At 47.6% G+C, this 20,027-nt stretch overlaps 1 protein-coding gene across 2 annotated transcripts in view; it reads left to right on the forward strand.

Moving 5' to 3' along the window:
- Positions 1–964: 964 nt before the first annotated feature.
- The window catches only part of LOC113956519 (rho GTPase-activating protein 20-like), a 32,465-nt gene continuing 13,402 nt past the window's right edge, over positions 965–20,027 (forward strand). Inside the window, exons 1-4 of one of the 2 annotated variants that reach the window (XM_027663199.1) lie at positions 965–1,044; positions 15,893–15,975; positions 18,662–18,832; positions 19,358–19,507. In XM_027663199.1, coding sequence (XP_027519000.1) covers positions 15,896–15,975; positions 18,662–18,832; positions 19,358–19,507 — 401 coding nt within the window. In that variant the 5' untranslated portion in view covers positions 965–1,044; positions 15,893–15,895. Of the gene's footprint in view, positions 1,045–13,572; positions 13,667–15,892; positions 15,976–18,661; positions 18,833–19,357; positions 19,508–20,027 lie in introns of those variants that run through there. The other variant, XM_027663200.1, reaches the window with a different exon arrangement.

Here is a 20,027-nt window from a genome sequence, read left to right on the forward strand (position 1 = left end):
AATTAGAGTACATTTTTCTCATGTAATATATTCATTTCAGCACATCTCATGTAATATATTCATTTCAGCACATCTCCAGAGAGGATTTTATAGCACAGATATTTCCCAAAGTGACAGAACTATGAAAGTGTCTGTCTCTGGTATGTGTTTACCTTGGAACCGTCTCTCAAGAGGCTTCTTCTTCAACACAAACAGACTTCCCCACAGACACAAAATTTCCCTGCCATGCAGACTCAATACTTTTTAAAGGAAACTTCCTATACAACAACTAAAACCCGCAAATGAAGGGGAGCAGGGAGGGGATGCACTTGGGCCACTATTGCTTTTCCTGCCTTTTCCATGATAACTGGGCCCAGAAACCTTGGCCCCCCAGGCAGCCCTCTGGGTAGACCCCATTTTAGGCAGCATCAGTAATGTGGACAGCAGGAGCTCGGGCCAGTCTTTGAGGGCAGTTATACACCACTCTACTTTGTCTGGGATGGCAAAAATTCCCATGACAGGAGCCTTCAAAGTCTTGGAGCACGAAACCTGAGCGCTCAGGTGCCCTGGTGTGCAGGAACAGGGGCTTCCCAGAACACGCGGGCCCGGCTGTCCCGAGTCCCGCCAGTTCCAGCCTCTCCCACCGCATTTGCCCAGAAAATCGATCTTGTAGCGCCACTTTCGGGGTGGCTCTCTCCCCGTACTCGCTCTGGGTTTTGCTCTTTGGCATCGTGAGCTGGGGCCGTTCAGCCTCGAGCTGAAGAGGCTCCCGGGAGGCCCCAGAGCCCCCCCCCGGTGTCTGAAAGGGGTCCCTCCGGGGTCTCAGCCGTTCCGACCGCCGAGGCCGCGCTCGGGGCGGTGGCACCGCGGCCCCGCCCGGCCCCGCCCCGCCCCGCGCCCACTCGCTGCCGCCGCGCCGGGACCGAGTGCGGGCGCTGCTGCTGCCGGCACCGGGCACCGGGCACCGGGCACCGGGCACTGGCCATGGGCTGCGCCGCGCCCTGGCCGCGGGCATGAGAGCGCGGCCGCGCCCGGAGCTGTGCCGCGGGCTCCGCGCGGAGCCAGGCAAGTACTGTCCGTCCTGCCGGGGCCGAGCCGGGGTCGGCGGAGGGTTTGCCGCTCCCCTGGAGTGGCTGCGCTGAGGGTCAGTGGCGGAGCCGCTCAGCTGTTGGCGCCGGGGGCGCGGGAAGGTTCGCGGAGGCGGATCGGGGGACAGCGGACGGGCGGGAGGCGGCGGAGGAGCCCGGTTCCCTCGGGCGGGCGGAGGAGCCCGGTTCCCTCGGGCGGGCGGGGTCCGGTGTGCCCGCGGGGTCGGGACGGGAGTCACCGGGAGCTCCGCGAGCGCCGGAGCGTGAGGAGTGTTGGCAGAGTCGCTGCTGCATCACGCCGTTGATCCAGGAGGGACCGGTCAGGGGTGCGTTACCGCGCCCTCGTGTCGGGACGGGAGGACGAGCGCGGGATCCAGCGCTGCCTCGTCCCGTTGCCTCTCCGCCAGCAGCCGCCTCTGAGCGCGGTTCGCGGCACCGGCTGAGGCCGGGCAGGGTTGCCGGGGCTGCACGGAACTGCAGCTGCGGTTCTGTACTCAACCGAACAAACATCAGAATGTCGTATTAGCACAGGGTTAGCCTGAAATAATGGAAAATAAGAGGGAAAACTGTAAACTTTATCCAAAATGCCAGTCTGAAATTCTCAAATGAATCATCCAATACAAACAGTAGCTGAGTGGAACAATTTTCTTTGCAGGGATTTTCCACTGGAATAAATAGCCAGTTCTGTTAAAAAAATCCAGTGATTGTTCATTCCAGCTTTTGCTGACACTTCTTTAGAGCCACTTGCAGTTTTTACCTGTGGGCCCTACCTAAGACAGAGGTGGCTGGTTTTCCCTTTACCTTCTCATCTTCTTCTATATTTAGAACATTCCTTAATGTTCTTTTTCCTCGGCAGACCCTTGCCTGCCGATGCCTTTGTACCCAGACAGAGTGTCACGGTGATGTGCCAACTCCACATTACCTGCAGAGATGGAAAATGAGGATCTTTTACAGTATGTTCTTTGTCTCAGCATCACAGCCAGTCGCTTGCTTGCACAGCCAGAGCAGTAGGGCCATGGACACCTGCTTCTGCGGAAACATGGAGCTCTAAATGGATTGTATTTCCCAGGATGCACAAAGCATGACCAGGCACTGCACCTCATCCTTCCAGTGATGTCTTTGAGGACTTGGTCATCAGATTGTCCAGCATGACCTTAAGCTAATTAAGCCACTGGTACTTGGGTTATGTATAAATGGCAGTGTTCCTGGTCACAGCACAGCTGCCAGTGCCTCACTGAGACCTGGCACTGCTCATGCCCAGCTGCAGGGAAGTTCCTGGGTACATTTCCTGAGCCCCTGCAGTGGTGCTTTCCAGTGCACAGCTAAAGAGAATTAAAGTATTTAGTCTGTGAGCCAGCCAGAAACTGGTCAGGAGGTCTTTTTGGTATGCACAGACCTTTTAAACGTGTCCCCCAAGCCTGCAGCTAAGCAGTTTTCTCCAAGATCTCGCTGCCTGCACAGGCAGAAGCTCAGTTGCAGCCCATTTATTTAACGCCCTCTAGTGAGGTTTTAAAAATTAACATAGATTTTTTTCACGAGGAAAATAAATATTAGATTTTATCGGTTAAAAAAAATTTTAATTTTCTGAGAGTCAGCTGCTTCAGGGAATCCCTCTCAAACACAATACCACACTTTGGATGGGTGCACAGCCTAATTTTGGATAGGCATCTCTGACCATGGAGACATAATGATAGTCTCTGCCTCCCCTGAGCTGGGTGCTCAGCGAAGGTATTTGTATCAACAGCACTGGACGCAGTTCCTTTCTTTTGACCTGTCTTTAAGTGCTGCTGCACTTGGGGTTTTGGCTGAACCTATGTGTGGGTTGCTTGACGTGGCTCTGGTCTAGGCGAGCTTGGCATTCGCAGAAGGGTTTATTTATGCTTCTTGGTGCTCCACCTTTGTTCATTATAATTCAGCTGGGCTGGCCTCAGAATTGGGAAGTGGTTTTGTCTTGCAGAGGAGCTAGCTTCAGGGGCTGGAACTCTTTTAGGTTGTAACCAAGGGATGTGGCTCGATCATCTGTGTAGTCAGACTGGTTTTTACTTCATAGGTGTGGGAGATGATGAGAAATGTACTATGGATATGGTTTCTCTTAATTAGCTGGAAGATGTAGTGGATACTTTTTCTTCATGATCGACCATGGGGGATCTCAGATCCTCTCCTGCTTGTAATACATAAGATTCTGATTTGCAGCTCCAATGCAGAGATGCTTCTTGTGGTTTCTTTCCCAGTCCCTCGTGGACAGCATTACATCAGCACACCATCCTCCATCTTTCTGCCTGCCACAGGTTCACCACCCCTCTGTCAGACCAGCACCCTCACAAACACCAACAGACTCCTTTATTCTATTCACCTTCATCCACATACTGCTCACTCCTCCACCCTTGCCAGTGACACTGTCACAGCAAGAGCTTCCAGCAGATCTGAATACATGCATCTCTGAGAACACTCACAGTAGCACTTGGCCACTTGGGCTGTTGCTTACCTGTGTCCTGTGTCACCCATGTGTGGTCACACCGATGTCACGCTGCATCTGTCTCACATGAACACCCCCAGCAGCCTCCAGAGCACTGGCAGCATGTCACCCATTTGGCAGCACTGCTCAGGGGACAGCCCAGGGGTCTGGCTGGGAGCTGCATGCAGAGGTCACCCAAGGGTGGTACTAAAGTGTGGTACACACCTCATCTACATGGATTTTCTATCTTCCCTAAGACAGGAAATCTGCCTTGCCAGCTCCCCACCTCTCAGTGTGCTGCTCGTGAGGGACTGGCACCCCTTCAAGGTGTTCTGTCTCCGGTCTGTGGCAGCAATATGATTATTGACACCTCATAGAGCAAACAGCAAGTCTGCTTAACAGCATTTTCTCCATTTCAGCCAGAGGCTGGGAGCATGGCAGTTACTGCAGTTTAAAACGAAACTATAAAGCAGTAAAACCCACTTCTCATCTTCCACTTCTCCGCGTTTCCTCTCGAGAGATCTTAGAGCTGTGGGAAGAAGGCCTGGCACAGGGATGGGTGCTCAGTGCCCATGCACCGGGGATCAGCCCCTCTTTGCTTGTCTGCCCAGTGCTGCCCTCCTCATGTTCCCTCAGAGCAAATGGCAGGACAGATAAGGACATGGAAGTTTCCAAAACCAGGCACTCATAGTTAACCCCTCCGAAAACAGGTAGGGTGGAGTCCAGTTTGTGGACAGCGAGAGAGAAACTGAAGCAAAACAGGATGTTTTTATGAGTTAAAACTGATTTTTCATCATTCTTATTGACAGGCTTGTTTTGGCTTGGTTAGAAGATGTCTGCCACATTTATTGGGAAAGACCTTTGTGCATGTATGTGTGTGTATGCAGATGTGTATGTGCATTTATCCTTGTGTAGGGATTGTACATGAAGAGCTACTATTCAGCCTCAGGAAAATTTTCTACCTGAAAATCAGTAAAACTAGTAGGGACTAACAGCTAAGTAATGGCGAATATAAAATCCATCTATGAAACTCTTCTGTAAATCTTGCCAGACAATAGCCTTCTGCTCTGAACACTTCAAAATTGGAAAGATTCTATCAAATTATAAAGTATTTACCAAAGACCCATAAAAATACTCATGACTGTAGGTATTTGCTTATGAATAAATGTGTTAAGCCAAAGTGATAAATAAGGGGCAGATTAGGAAACCATTGGGGTCGTCTGTACCCCACAGTATGTCCTATATTTGGCCAAGTTTCAACTGATACAGTTTTCACACTAGTTCCTGTAGAGTTAAGGCAAAAATGGAGAAGAAATACTGGGAGAAATGAAGACAGGGAATAATATAGAAATCAGAATAAGTGTCTTTAAATGGAATGTTTCTTGGAGTTTTCCATCGCCTGCTGCACCAGAAATGGAGGCACAGAGAACAACATCTCCAAAAACCCCTATGGCCACTCAGCAGGTGCTTCTGGGGGCAGGTGAACCTCTGTATCTCTGTGCTGCCCTTCTGTCACACAGATCCAATCCCCACAAGCCCAGCCTGTGCCCTTGCATGGGGTATGAGGGGTCATTGCACTGCTTTAGCCTTTGTCCAGTTCCCAGGGGATGACATACCCACTCTCACCACCCCCATCCTTTGCAGACCACTGATATTTTATTGCTGACTTCAGGGGAGCAAGATTCTCTACCTCTTTTCCTTGGCTCTGAGTTTCTGCAGTGCCTTGCAGCAGTTGCTCCTGTGGAACAATTATAACAGCTTTGTGCAAAACTTTACATGAATAGTGTGATTCCACTGTTGGTCTTTTTCCAGCTCTCACTCCATCAAAGAACTGGGGCATGTTCTGTAAGGCCACACAGCTTGACTTGCATTGGTTCATAGCAAGAGCTTTTTAGTATAAGAATGTGCACATTTCTTTGTTAACCTCACTTGGCAAACTCTCCCCTGGCCTCCAGGTTATTTGATCTCTGAGCTCCTCATCCTCCATAATCAACTTTTCTCCTTCCCTTTCTCAGCCCACTGGCAGCTCTTCAGGCTGTGTTTTCAGACCCCTTCTGTTTCACATGGGCTCAGCTCACATAATGCTGCTCCCTCCTGCCTTCCCTTTCTTGACCTTTGCTCAGCTGCTGAGTGATATCTCTCCCTTGGCCTCTGTCAATGCTTAACCCTTAATGTTCCTGCAACTCTAAAAACTGGCAAAAAGTGCAATTGTCTAAGCCAAAATCTACTTTTATTTGCCCAGCTCATGTAACTTCAGATTTGCAGTTCCTCTGAAATTCATTATGTTTGGATCCTAATTTGAAGCTGGGATCTCTATTTTTCATTTCAATCAACTGCAGAATTCTGTGGAATTAAATCCCGCAATTTAGCACAAACCTATCCTGGGTTTTGAGGAGGAGTTTGGCAGTGAATGCTCTATGAGTGTGCCCATGCTAACACTGACAGGCAGTTGAGCAGGCAGCAGAAAGAGGAAAATGCCTTTCATAGTGTGTATGCTAGCAGAGATGCTGTTGATTAACCCATTTTTCAGCCAACCAGCTCTGAGAGTACCATTTAGCAACCCTGAGTCTGTATAATGCGAATAGGATGCTTATAAGGCATAAAGGGATTAATGTTCAGCTCTAATGAAATCCAGATGCACAGAGCTGCCTCTTTTCAAAGTCCTTTCCACGGCCAAGCTCCAAATAAAATTATTTAATCGTTGTAAATAGATGAGAGATACCATGGCTCAACGTGAAGCATTGTTCACTCTGTACTTAAGCTCACAGGCACAGGAGGCTGCTGGCAGTGGCCTAGTGGGGGGGCTGGGGTCACCCTCTGCCCGTGACAGCAGCAGTCACACTGGGGAACACGGGACCCTCCTTGGGGAGCACAATTCATGCACGTGTTTGCCTTAGGGCTGAGGGAAGCTGGCTTGGAAACAAGCCTCCTTCTATCCCTGAGTAAAAGTCAAGGCAGGTCTAAGTGGGGTGAGTCTGGTCAGTCTCCCAGGAGCGCTGTGGACCGCTGGCACCTTGGCAACTTGCCTTGATTGTGTGTCCAGGAGAGGCGAGGACTCATGCTGATGTCAAGTGCAGCTGTGCAGTCTGCTCAGGGGACCTGGAGGGGATACTGAGGAAGTTTGCAGATGACACAAAGCTGGGAGGAGCTGTTGACTCCCTTGAGGGCAGGGAGGCCCTGCAGAGAGACCTGGGCAGATCAGAGGGCTGGGAATCACCAACCATGGGAAGTTCAACAAGGGCCAGATTCTGCCCCTGGGATGGGGCAACCCCGGATGTACGGACAGACTGGGAAGGAGAGGCTGGAAAGCAGAGCCAGGAAAGGGCCCTGGGGGTGCTGGTGGGTGGCCAGTTGGCCCTGAGTCAGCAGTGCCCTGGCAGCCAGGAGGGACATCCCTGTCCTGGGGGCATCAGGCCCAGCATGGCCGGCCGGGCCAGGGAGGGGATTGTCCCGCTCTGCTCTGCCCTGGGGTGGCCTCACCTGCACCATTGGGGTAGTTTGGGGGGACACAATGGAAGGGAGAGATTGAGCCATTAGAGAGTGTCCAAAGGAGGCAAGGAAGATGGGGAAGGGCCTTGATTTGAAGCCGTGTGAGGACACTGAGGGCACTTGGTGTGTTCAGCTGGAGCAGAGGAGACTGAGGGGAGACCTCAGTCCAGTTCCAGCTTCCTGGGCAGGGGCAGAGGAGGGGCAGGGACTGAGCTCTGCCCTGGGGGGACCAGGAACAGCTCCCAGGGAATGGCCTGAAGTTGTGTCATGGGAGGGTTAGGTTGGATTTTAAAAAGAGGTTCTTCCCCCAGAGGGTGGTTGGCACTGACCGGGCTCCCCAGGGCAGTGGGCACAGCACCAAGGCTGCCAAAGCTCAGGGAGCTTTTGGATGATACTCTCGGGTACATAGTGGGATTGTTGGGGTTTGTCCTGTGCAGGGCTGGGAGTTGGATGTAGTGATCCTTGTGGGTCCCTTCCAACTTGGCATTTTCTGTGATTCTGTGATTTTTGCCTCATAAACTGTTTGTGGTTTGCACTTTCTCTTCCTTGTGCAGTTTATATTTCCCTGTATCACACACACTGAGCATGGGTATTCTGCATTTCAGGCACTGGGAGTTAGTCTGGGCCCCAGCAGGGGCTGGACCACCCTACTTATGCTCAGAGGCCCCATATAGAAAGACTGAAGTAATTCTGCAGCTGTCTATGAGTTTTTAATTTTCAGTGTGGCAGGAGGAGGGGTTTAGAACCAAGAGTGAGAGGGGAAAGGGGTTATTTTAAAGACACTAAGGAATGTGTTACATTTTTCTGTTCTTCAGGTCTGGCTGCTCTAGAAGTTTTTCATTTTGCCAAAGTGCAATTCAGTGAACTCTTTATTTGCATTTTTAAAGAAAGAGCATGGTTCTTAATTTACTTTGGCCTCAGTTGTGAATTTTGATACTGTGAAACCCAGCAAGTTCCCTTCCAATGTTATATATACAACTTCACAACAGAAACTTCTGCCCCAAAGTACCAGCCTAAATTAAATGGTTTAAAGGTGTTACAAAAGTGTGCCCGCACTGATTTCCAATATAAGTATTATCTGTAGTCATCTCATATTCATTGATGCCATGCTTATCATTGGAGCATGTTGCAGCTTGAGGCCAGAGACCATATATGTGTGAAGAACTGTGCAGAGGTTTTCTTTAAAGGCAAGAATTCCTTGGGAGACATTCCTAGGGTGGCTTTCAGCATTGGTTCAAAGGAAAGAAAGGAATGAGAAAAGAGTCCTGCTGTAAAATTATATCAAAACACATAGGGAGAATCTGTTGTGGTGGTTTTTTACCATGGGAGGAAGTACTGCAGCAAAATCCCTACATGTGACAGCTGTTTGGTCTAATCTATTGTTAACAGATATTTCAAATTTACTTGACCCTGGACATCAGAATTGCAACAAAACCATCTGGACCTCCAAGAAAAAGTGAAGAAATTTTACAAAACAAGGTTTTACTTTTCCCACTGCTTTTGACCTCCCTTGCCAGTAACTAGAAGGGGGAAGGAAGCACTTCCTTCAGCAGCTGTTCGTGTCTCAACAGGCCAAATGCATGAAGTACAGAGGTATTTCTGAATCAACACTAATATTTATTGATCTCTTCAGTTTCCATCAATAAGTGATTTGCTGTGCTGGTGACAGAGAAGGAACTTGCATTTGCGTTGCTCAAAGTTTTTCAAATTATATCGATACAAAAAATACTTTGTCCTGGTGTACCCTTCAGATGTTCAGAGCCTGATTCTGCTGCAGATGATGGCTAAGAATCATCCTCACCAGTAGTAAGCATTTTTCTTGCAGTGCTTTTTTTTTGTTGTCCCAGAATACATAAACACCCCCCTCCTGCTGAACATTAAGATTTGCAGAGAAAAGGCCACCTGTGGATGTTCTCAGCACCAGCTGCCCATAATTTTCACAGATTCTGTCCACCAACATCGTATCAGGGATGAGGCTTGGACATAGCAGAATTTTTTTTATTCTTATATTCATCAGTTTTCATCTCTCTGTCTAGTTCTGGGGCTGCAGTGAGGGAGCACAGAGCTGCAGGTGGGCACCCAGTTTTTTACAGAATCACAGCTGATGGATGAGAGCTCTGGCCTTTTCTTCCTGCTTAAACCTTTTGGGCCCCTTTTCAGGTGCCTGTCTTTCTCTCTGAGTGACAGTTGAGAGTTTTGCTCTGCTTTGGAACCCCAGGCAGAGCCATGTCATGGGACCAAACCCTCGTGCTGGTCTCCAGGCATGGGCATTTGCTGGTGGAAGGCAGGGCAAGGCTGTGTTCAGTAGCCAGAAACATAGTCCGAAGCCATAACAAGTTCCAAGTGTCCTTATTTGGGTTCCAGTCCAGTGCCATTGAAGAACATCCCCATCACATCAGCAGTCCAGAAAGACCTGCTTCTGTCAGGAGGACTGGTGCTCCATGCAGTGGCCGTCCCCTCCATGCTTTGCAGGGCACCCTGCCTTGTTGCCAACCACTGTTGGCATTGCTCCAGACCCCATGGAAGGCATAAGTAATCCATGGGAGCAGGGAGAAAAGTGTTATGGAACAGATTAATGTGAATCAAGCCAATCCCCAGCCACTTTGCTTTCCACCTCCAAGTGGAAAATGCACGTGGCCTTTGGCAGATGAGAATTGTTTCTTCCAGTTGTGCTTATATGGGACACTTTAAGATAAACCAGCAGGGCTCCATTTCTTGGAAGGAAAAAGAAATGTTTCAAAGTGTGTCCTTGCAAACTGATTTACTGCCACTGGGCTTTGCATATTTTAAGAAATGTTTTTTAGTTAGGTTGGAGCTGTGTTTTAGTAATAAGGGAGAGGGAAGTAGCTAGTGAAAATTGGCAGGAAGATGAAGCTATGCAACATGGCTCAGATAAATATTTACACCCAAGTGTCTTAGCTCTAAGTTCACATCAAACCATGGTTCATACAGAGCATATTTTTTGGAGAGCCTGCTCCATGTTGGAGCCTTCTCCCTGTCGGGTCATGCTAGCCTGCCCACCTGGCAGTGATCTGGAAGGAAGCAGGTTAGGAATGCCTAGTCCTGATCACCACCTGATCACCAGCAGCATATCTCTGCTACATAGAGCATCTTCACAGAAGCACAGAATCACAGAAAGGGTAAGTCAGGAAGGGACCTCAGTGGGTCGTCTGGACATCCTCCCTGCTGAATCAGGGTCATCCCAGAGCACATTGCACAGGAGTGTGTCCAGCCAGTTCTGGAATATCTCCAGTGAGGAAGACTCCACACCCTCTCTGGGCAATCTGTTCCAGTGCACACAGAATCTACATAGTAAAGTTCTTCCTCATATTCAGATGGACCTTCCTTGTGTTTCAGTTTCTGCCCATTGCCTCTTGTCCCATTGTTAGGCACCGTGGAGCAGAGCCTGGTCCATCCTCTGGCATCTCCCTTCAGATACTGACAAAGAGTGATGAGGTCCCTTCTCACTTGTCTCCTCTCGAGGCTGAACAGGCCCAGCTCCCTCAGTCTTTCCTTGTAAATGAGATGATCCAGTCTTCTTTCCCAGGCTGAGAACTGGGCAAAGAGGGGGAAAAGAGTGCATGAAACAAATCACAGCCCAGGCTTTTTTCTTGGTCCTAGAACTCCAAACTCTTACCTTTTAAGGGACGTTTGGAGGAGAAGTGGAGGGGTTTTTCTCTTATTCTGGATGGTGAGCTGGGCAGGAAACCAAGGCTGAGAAGAAAACGCATCTCTTCCAAGGAGCTGGTCCATAATGTAGGAAGGAGCATAGCTCTTCAGGCCAGTATCAGCCAAGACCAGGCTGGCAGACTGGCACAGCACCCTGGTGGGATGCGGGGTAGGCAGCCCAGGTGATCTGCCTCCCAGTGAGTGCCCTGCGATGGATTCCCACTTTCGGGCAAGGGAGAATGGCTGCAAGACAGTAGCTGCTGGAGCTCCAGCTAAAATTGCTCCAACTTGAGGGGTCACATTCAAACTGAACAGTTTCCTAAAGATGAAGTCTGGCAACAGGGGAGAAGGAGACAGCAGTCATGCAAGGGCATTTTTCACTAAACTCATTTTACATGTACATCCATATAAAATGACAAGCACAGTTGTTTTCAGTTCATGTAACCTAATGCCTGATCCCCTTTTATATAGTGGATAATTTCCCCTTCTGTTTCTTTCTCTCTCTCCAGCAGGGTTCTCTAACTAGAAATGCAATGGCAGAGTCTGACACAGGCACATTGTAGGAGCATCCAGTACTCATATGAATAGAGCAGGAGGCAGCAGCATCCCACATTATCTCATTAAGAGACTTCTGTAGGAATGCCTCTGCTAATGTAAACTCATTAGGGGATTGAACTGCAGCAGTTGTTTTCACATGGGTAGATCCAAGCTCAAGCAATCATTTAATTGTTTCTGTACTCTTAACTGAGTTCTTAAGTATTTTTTTGAATGTTGCCTGAGAGCTAAATAACTATGTGCCACATTTATACAGTACTTTTTGCCCTGTTGCAGTAGACCACTGAAAACTATGTCCAGTTGATTAATAGCAGTGATCAGCTATCTGCTCTGATACCACACACTGATACCATGATGAGAATATTTGTAGGAAGAGAGTGTTTCACAAGATCCATCCAAGAATAAGAATAATATTGATGTTACTGGCTCGGAACAATCTGTGATGCTCCAAATAATCAAAGACATTGTGGCCCATGTTTTACTCTCTCTGACTGTGTCTTTAGCAACATAAGTCTCCCTAACAGATAAGAATGTCAGCATTGAATGGACTCAGAGTCCATGGTTATAAAAATCGGGGTGATTTTTTTTAAAGAGTAGATAATACCTTTCACCATCTCTGCAGCCAGAAAGTGGACTGGTTGTCCTACAAGGGAAGAGTGACACTGACAGCCAAATGTTCCATATAAAAGAGTAACAGAACCTGGCAGCTAAGAGCAGCGAATTTCTCCTGCAAGTGTGAGCTGGATGCTGCGACCGCACTGTGACATGCTGGGGTTGAAGACAGCACAGGATGGTTTTAAAGAAACAGTGTATCAACATTTCTGAAACAAATAATTTATGTTCTGCAGAAAAATAGCACTATTAACCAATTTTGTTTTCGTTTCTGAATGGGAAGTAAACCAAACAGCAGCATTCCAGTGGCACAGGCATTGCAAACATTGACCAGCTATTGGCAGAAGGAAAATCCATCCCGTGCTAAGCAGGTGTCATTATTTTTCAGCTCCATCCCACCTTAACTATCTGAAGAATAACGTTCAAGTGCAGAGATCAGTGGAGGAAAAAAAACCCCACTGCTGCTGGCCAGCTGAGCTGATAGCACAGACCATACATGGATTTGGAATGAGGGGCATTAGACTCATAACCTCCCCAATGCCAAGAAATACACAGCTAAAATCGGCAGCTCAGAGATGAGTAATGCACAAACACGGTCCAGAGTGTTGCAAGTGTTCAAGCACTTCCAGAGTATATTGGGTAAATGAGCATCTGTTTCCATGGCACCAAAACAGCACAGAGATCACGCCATGTCCTTTGGCAGTTCTCTGGTTCCATGCCTGGTGAGTGTGAGCTGACCTCCAACAAAAGCACTTCCTGGCTCCAGCACAGAGGAGCACAACGAGGTCCCTCCTTCATCCAGAAGCAATGCTTATGGGCAAGGGCTACCCGATGCTGCTGGCAGCCAGGCGAGCCTGGCTGAGAGTCACCAGCCACCCCCTCAGAGCCCAGGTAGCTCTGCTCAACCCCAACCCTTGGGCAGCAGAATGAGGGGGCTCCAGCATCGGAGGCCTTGTGGTGCTGCTTCTGTGTAGTGAGATGGGAGTGGTTTTTTGCAAGAAAACCATAAAACTGTGGAGCTTAGAAACATGCAGGATTCAGAGCCCATTTACATGGCACTGGAAGAACACTCAAGGTGTTAGAAGACTCTGTCCTTGTCCAGCAGTCTCTTAAGGAAATATCACTTACATGGGCTGGCCCAGACATACTCAAATGGTTTAAAATGGGGTACAAAGCTAGGTTCTCCCAAGCAGGAAGGGAGCACACGAGCAACTGTTTTACTTTGTATGGCTACTGAAACCAAAGGCAGAACAACTTATTATTTCTGTATTAAATATGCAAATTAAATGGATTAACTGTGAAATTATGCCAATTAGTTGTCCTGTTCCTCCAGTAAGATGATAGTTTTAGAGTGGCCAAAATGACTGCCTTACCCATAGTAAGGGGATTCCACCATCTCAGTGATGTCCTGCTGAAGGACCATGACAGGCGAAGGTCAAAGAGACTTTGGCTGAGGGGTTGGAATGTCATTTTTTGGTTTTCCTAGAGTCTGTTTGTGGTCAGGCAGCTGGAACTCTGGACAACTAATGATGTCAGCATTTTATTTGGAGAGAGAAAGTAGAGGGAGTAACTTTTGTCCTGTAGTCACAGCATTTCACTGGAAACCCCTAATTATGCCTTAGTGAGATTTCCAGGGGTAGCCCAGTGCCTGCTGGAAGTGGTGCTGTGGAACACGCCCTCAGGCCCTTCAGGAGAGATGCAGTGCACGGGCAAAGACAAGGCTTGGAAGGCATTACTGCCGCCATGCAGGTGCAGTTTGAAACCCTTCTCAGTGGTCAGAAGAAATCCACCAGTACCAACTCCCTGAAATTCATTCTGGGTAAAATATCTTCTTGCACTATACTTCCATCATGTATGTCATTGGTACCACTTTGTGCCACAGAAGAGAGTAGTTTTGGGGTGGCCAAAATGATTGCCTTACCTACAGTAAGGTATTATGTGCCGTGGGATTCTTTGGCCCAGAAGATACTACCACGAGCAAGGGTTTATTACAGTGCCAGTCAAGCAGTTGCTGCAATGCCCCTGACATGGAGGTGCATCGCCTGCTCTCTCCATCAGCGCTCTCTGCAGCTGGCAGCAGCTGCTGGGGTTCACTCCCAGGCAACCACACCCACCCTCACTTCCCACCCTAAGATAGTGCATGACTGGTGCTTTGCTGCATGTTGTGTGCAGGAACATTTTATTCTATTAGGGCACTTCTGGAAGCCAGATGTTCTGTTTTAGTAGGAACTCTCTTTTTAAAACAAGCTTTTTTGTGCTGATGTTATTTTTATTCAGTTCTCCCTGTGAAACTTCTGAAGACAGATTTTTGCTTGGCAATGTCATATTGGGGTATGAGGGAGAGATTGCTATCCGTCTCTGTCTACATATGTACACGTATCCAGGGAACCTACTCAGGGAGCACTACTGATGTTGCAAAGCTGAATATTCGTGCATTAGAAAATTGCTTTATTAAATCACACTTGCAGGGCCACTCCAACTTTAAGTTACAAAATCATACACTCTTTTTCACAAGGTCATCTGTGCTTTGGAGAGCTCTGTTGGATCTGATCAGGCATGGAGTCAGGAGTCTGTGTTGTAGGAAGCTCTTGCTGGTAGGATTGCCACCTTCTGCAAAAGGGGTCTTGTAAACTAAGTGGAAGATGAGGAAGGTGACCCTTTCCTGGCTGCTGGACTCCATGCTAGCCTCTGCCATGGATTTCCTTTCTGAACTATGTTAAATCACTTCCACCAACTTTTAAGTGGTCAGTAATGCCCACTTCATAACTTCTGGGCTTTATCACACAACTCTCTGGAGACAGACTTGCAGCCATGCTGAGCCCCTGTAGCTCCAAGGAGGGTTATCAGGAGCACGTGCTTCAAACCAGTCCCAGCCAACCTTCCAGGCTGCTCTGAAAATCCAGTACAATGTGGTGAACAACAGTCATGTAAATTCACTTAAATCACTTTGTTCTTGGCCTTTCCATCAGTGATGTGAGGATACCTTCCTCTGACATCATGAGAATGTTAATGTGGTCATAAGGTGCTGAGCCGTGATAGCATCATGTCCTCAGAGCTGGGACCAGTGAGCTCACACAGAGTATTTCTGTGTTCAGCACAGACCTTGAAAAATAACAGAAAGTAACAGTTAATAAAAGGAACACTCTTTCTACATAGAAACTCTCCCTCCTCAAGCAGAAATTCTGGTTTCTTTTATTCTTAGGATTTTACTTATTTTGATACATTCAGAAATCATAAGATCAGTAATTCTCAGCATGCTGAGAACTCCCTGGCACTTAAAGCTCTAACACAGGCAAATGCTGAAATTAGAAATGAGCCATGGGACAGATTTTCCCATGCTTACTAATCAAGAGCCACAGACATTAGGATTTTTCTCCCGGGCTAAAATCTCTTGTCTTTATCCAGGTAAAATTAATTTAACAAATAAAAGGAGACCTGTGACCTCTGTATATGTTGACTTGGATGGTTATCATGTCAAACTCTCAGGTCTCACTGTTACAGTCACCCCATTTCTGTGTTATACAAGACTTGGTGGCTGTGGCTGTTGAAAAAAACACGAGTGTCTTGAGGTTAAGCTGCCTGGAGAGGGACCTAATAACAGCCTGTTTGCTGAATCTGTAAGTCATGAAAAATGAAGGCAGAGAAAAATCTACTATTCCTCCAGCCCATAAAGTATGACTCCCTATGGTATTATATGCTGTTCATAACTTTGTCTAGTCCAGTTTTAAATTGAGTTCCTATACCTCTCCTTAAACTATTCCTTGGCATAAGTGCTTGGAAGTTTTTCCTGACCTTCATACTTTGGGGTTTTTATATGCTTATTCTTGTCATTACTTTGAGATTTGGCTGTGAAAATGTAAATGTGAGAGTTGACAAGTGTTTTTATAATCAGGAAAGGGAGGGAGGTGTCTGACAGCACAGATGATGGCTTTTAGTGATGAGGTTTGGTGGGCATTAGCTAGATGAAAACAGAACTCATAGAGTTCAATGGGCAGGTATGCTTCCAAGGTAGCCAGGCTGACTGGAATGTCTTTTTGTCTTGCAGAACATGAAGCCCATAGTCCAAAGAAGACGATCTACCCCATCTGCCATTTCTAAAGCTCTCAGCAAGTCAAAGTCCCATTCCAGGTTGAGTAAATACCTTTCTGACTCCTGTTTCCATCTTTCTGCCTACGCAAACTGAAATCAAATTCATATGAATTCAAATTCATTTAACAATGTTGAAGGCAATTTGGTCCTGCAGAAGGGGCAGGCAGGGGGAAGTGGAGAGGGACAAGGCACTAGACAGACACGGTGGCACACAGGACATGGGCTGGGGCAGCATTTGCCACCTCACGTACCGGGGCTGCGGTGGCATTATCCCTGAGGAGCATCCTAGTGTTCCACTCCACCATTTCCCTGCCCAGCCACCCCCAGGTTACCCACTGCCAAAGCCCTCTGCAGCCCCTGCTCCATCTGCTGGACTGCCAGTGGGAGAGCTGACCCTGAAATTTGGCCCTGGCTCAGATACAGGTACATCTGGGCAGGCGAGGGGACTGGAGATGCCTGTGGAGATGGAGGGAGGGCTGGGAGGCCTGCCCAGGCCCTGCCAGTCCTGTGTGGGATTCAGCCATGCTCCAGGACAGCCATGTCCCTGTCAGAGTACAGCAGCTTTCCCTTACTACCAGCACAGGTTGTGCAAAGCTCCCTCCCTTGTCTGCAGTTTATGAAGTCTCTGCCCACACTTTGCTCCTGCAGGTGTTAAGCACCAGGAGGGTCAGCAGACATGCCAGACGTGCACATCTTCAGAAACACTAAGTGCTAGCCCTGACATGAGCACTTCAGTCCAACAGTGGGACTCCTTGACATCATCCTGTCCTCCTCCTGCAGCACCATGACAGATAAGGGGATTCCACAGTCCTTTCTGCCTTCCTCTGATAGGAATCATAAATAACATTTCCTGAGGGATTTGTTTAGTTTGATTTTTTTCTTCGCTTGTAAGAAAGAGATAATAAAGCTGAACTGATTGACATTTTGATCTGAACAGCCCTCCTGAAGAATATCCCTTCTGTATCACACCATCAGTGATTGATGCACAGTACACACTGCTTCTGTGGGGTCAGTTTTGTAGGACCATTTATTATAAAGGGCAGGACTGATTTTCTTTGGGTTGTTTTTTGACTAAGTTATGTGGCTTCTTTTTCATTCCCCTTCCCCATCTAAATTGCACTAGGGAAAAAAAGTAAAGTAAAGAAGAGAAACAAATTCTTGCCTTTATTTGGCTGGAGAATATCCTTGTGAGGGAGGGAAGCTTTAAATGTTTCTCATGATGAATTACTGTGGAGGGAGTTGGTCCAATGCCATCTTTGCTTAGGCCACCAGAGTATCAGTGAGACTTTTTTTTTGCTATCTTGTTGTGTTTACAAAGCTGTATAACTCCTCCAGGTTTAGGAAATCCACTGTTGGGATTGTGAGATGCTGTGGCTCTCACTGCTCAGCTGATGGACTTGGAGAGCTTTTGTATCACATTTAAAGGTGATTTAGCTTCTCACTTGTAGCTCCACAGATACATAGAGCAAGGATTCACTTGTCGGTGGCTGTGGAGTGGTGAGGAGGAAAGAGAGAATTTCTGTTTGCTAGAGTGCAGGTGTTCCTGTGACTGGGAGATAATTTTAAAAAAGCAGCTCCTGGCTCACTTTAACCTCACTCCTCTGAAATGAAATGAGCTCAGTTATGAGGCCAGTGGAAACTGAGTTAAGACTAGCAATGTCAAAAATACTACCCTTACAGCTCATGTGTATTTTCATTTGTTTGTATAAAGACTGCCCTTAGACTAGAGCAGTATTGCTACGGGGTGGAGGGAAGACAAGTATCTCTTCCACATCACCCTTTTTCAGGCAAGATACACATTTTTGTCTAAATGTGGAGACAGGAGGATTTGTGGGTTTTTTCTCTCTACGTAAATCTAAGGCTGTGTCTCAGAGGTTCACTGATTAAGTCAGGGTCAGGCCCATGAACACACTGTCCGAGTAAGAATCAGCAAAGAACTATTCCTTGTTCATGTGGCACATCCCACCTGCTGAGACCCAGAAATGGCTGTGGGAGCTGTTGTGCTGCCAGCACCACTGACCTGAGCCCAGAGCAGTGCTGAGCAGTGCTCTTTGGGGATGCTGAGGTGCAAGATCATGCTGAGCAGAGCTCTTCTTTATGGAAAGAGCACAGGGAGAGGGTCTGGTTTAATTCCCATGATGGCTTGTTGACTGCAGTCAACATGCAAAAACCCTCAGGTTTTTTTGGAAATGATCAGCACCTATGTGAATCTCAGTGGAAACAAGATACTGGATGGCAGCCAGGCAAGCCAGAATCAGATGTTTGGAATTGGATGAGTACATGCAGTTCCTTGTCTTTGTGCTGCAGCCCTTGCACTGACAAACAGTTCAGTCTGGATAGAAAACGTGCAGAAAGGACAGTTCCCCCCATGCCTGTCTGAGCTGTGCCACAAGCCATGGGCTTTCTGTTTTCAAGTTATAGCTCACACATGTGTGCAGGAAATAAGTCTTTTACCTGAGTGAGAAATTACTCAAAAAGAACTATTTCGGCAGCTTAACCTCTCTAGATTTGCTGTGGGCATTTAGGCAGTTTTCCATCTGTCTGAGGCTGGTGAATTAATTGGGCAGGGGCAGGCAAATGCAAGTCATACAAGAGAGCAGTAGGGATAGTGCTGGGAGAGGCATGGGGCTGATGGGCTCCTCCAAAATAGACATCTGTGTCGAATCAAAAACCCTTCCAAGAAAAACTTCTGACAAAGTCTTGTAATTTTTTCTTGCTCCTTTAGGGAAACTACCCTTTCCTCTTCCCATTTGGACAATGGACTGCCAAGTGGGGTGTTCAGCAGCCCAGGCTCCACCTTCATCCTGGATGAGCGAGTACAGCTAACTGTGGGCCTGCAGACCCAGGAAAGACATCTGATCTTGTTCAGCGATGTGGTGGTCATTGCCAAGTCCAAGTAAGAGGAATTCACACTCACTCCTTCTCCCCAGTATGTGCTGTTGAAACTAGGCTCAGCTCCCATCACATAGTAGGATTCTTGGAGCTGTCCGGTGCAGGACCAGGAGTTGGACTCAGTGATCCTTGTGGGTCACTTTCAGCTCAGGAGATTCAATGATTCTGTGAGGTTCTGATCTATTTGCAGAGCAATCAGCAGTCTTCAAAACAGTGCTTCTTCACAAATGTGGATCTAAAATGTGGCATCTCACCCACCTTCAGAAATTCTTCTTGGTATTAATGTTTCACTCCATATTCCTGAAGGAAAAGTTGTCTAATCAGTTTTCGCCTTTCCCTTAGGAGGTTGCTTGAAGATATACCATGAGGGCAAGGGGCAGAAGGACAAAACTGACTCCCAGTCTGACTCCTTCTGCCACATTTAAATTAAGATCTGTCACTACATCTACGTGACTGGAAGGGGCATGACCAGATTCTGGAGGTCTAGGTGTTAGGATCTGGCCCAAGGAATTCCTAATTTCCATTGCAGATCCTCCTCCAGCCTGAAGCTGAAAAAGCAAGTGCATCTGAGTGAAGTGTGGACCGGCACCTGCCTCAGCGAAGTGACAGAGAAAAAGATGAGTCCCGAGAATTCATTTGTCATTGGCTGGCCTACCACCAACTATGTTGTCACCTTCAGGTATCTTATCAGACAACAGACCTCCCTCTGCATCCCAGTAGCTGCCCAGGTCTCCCATGTGTCAAGTGAAACAATGACTGAGGCTATAGGGCCCTGAACTCTACCCCTGCACTTTTCCCCATTGAATAAAGGACTTCCACTCACATTAGGCAGTGTGGTAAAAATTTAGATGTTGGGAGACAGTCATCTTAGAAGGATATCTGCAGGTTCATCCCTGAGAGCCTTTTAGAGGACCAATCCTTGCAAGTGTTGATATAGTGTTGATACAGGATGCAGCTGCACAGCATCCTGTAACATCACAACCAAATCTGCTCTTAGCAAAACAGCTTGAGCTACCAGATAACTTATAAGCATGTTGTTCAAGCAACTGCCATCCACCATCTCTGTAGGAGATTAGTCCTACCTTGAGAATTTTTCATTATGAAGGATAGGTTAGTTATGTCAGTGAAAAATGTCAGGTGACCTTGTGCCAGGATTGAATCCTTTATCCATCCTTAGTGTGGCTTAGGCAGCTCCTGGG

The sequence above is a fragment of the Corapipo altera genome, unplaced genomic scaffold (genome assembly GCF_003945725.1).
Source record: "Corapipo altera isolate COAL_440 unplaced genomic scaffold, ASM394572v1 107b, whole genome shotgun sequence".
Taxonomy (NCBI): Eukaryota; Metazoa; Chordata; class Aves; order Passeriformes; family Pipridae; genus Corapipo; species Corapipo altera.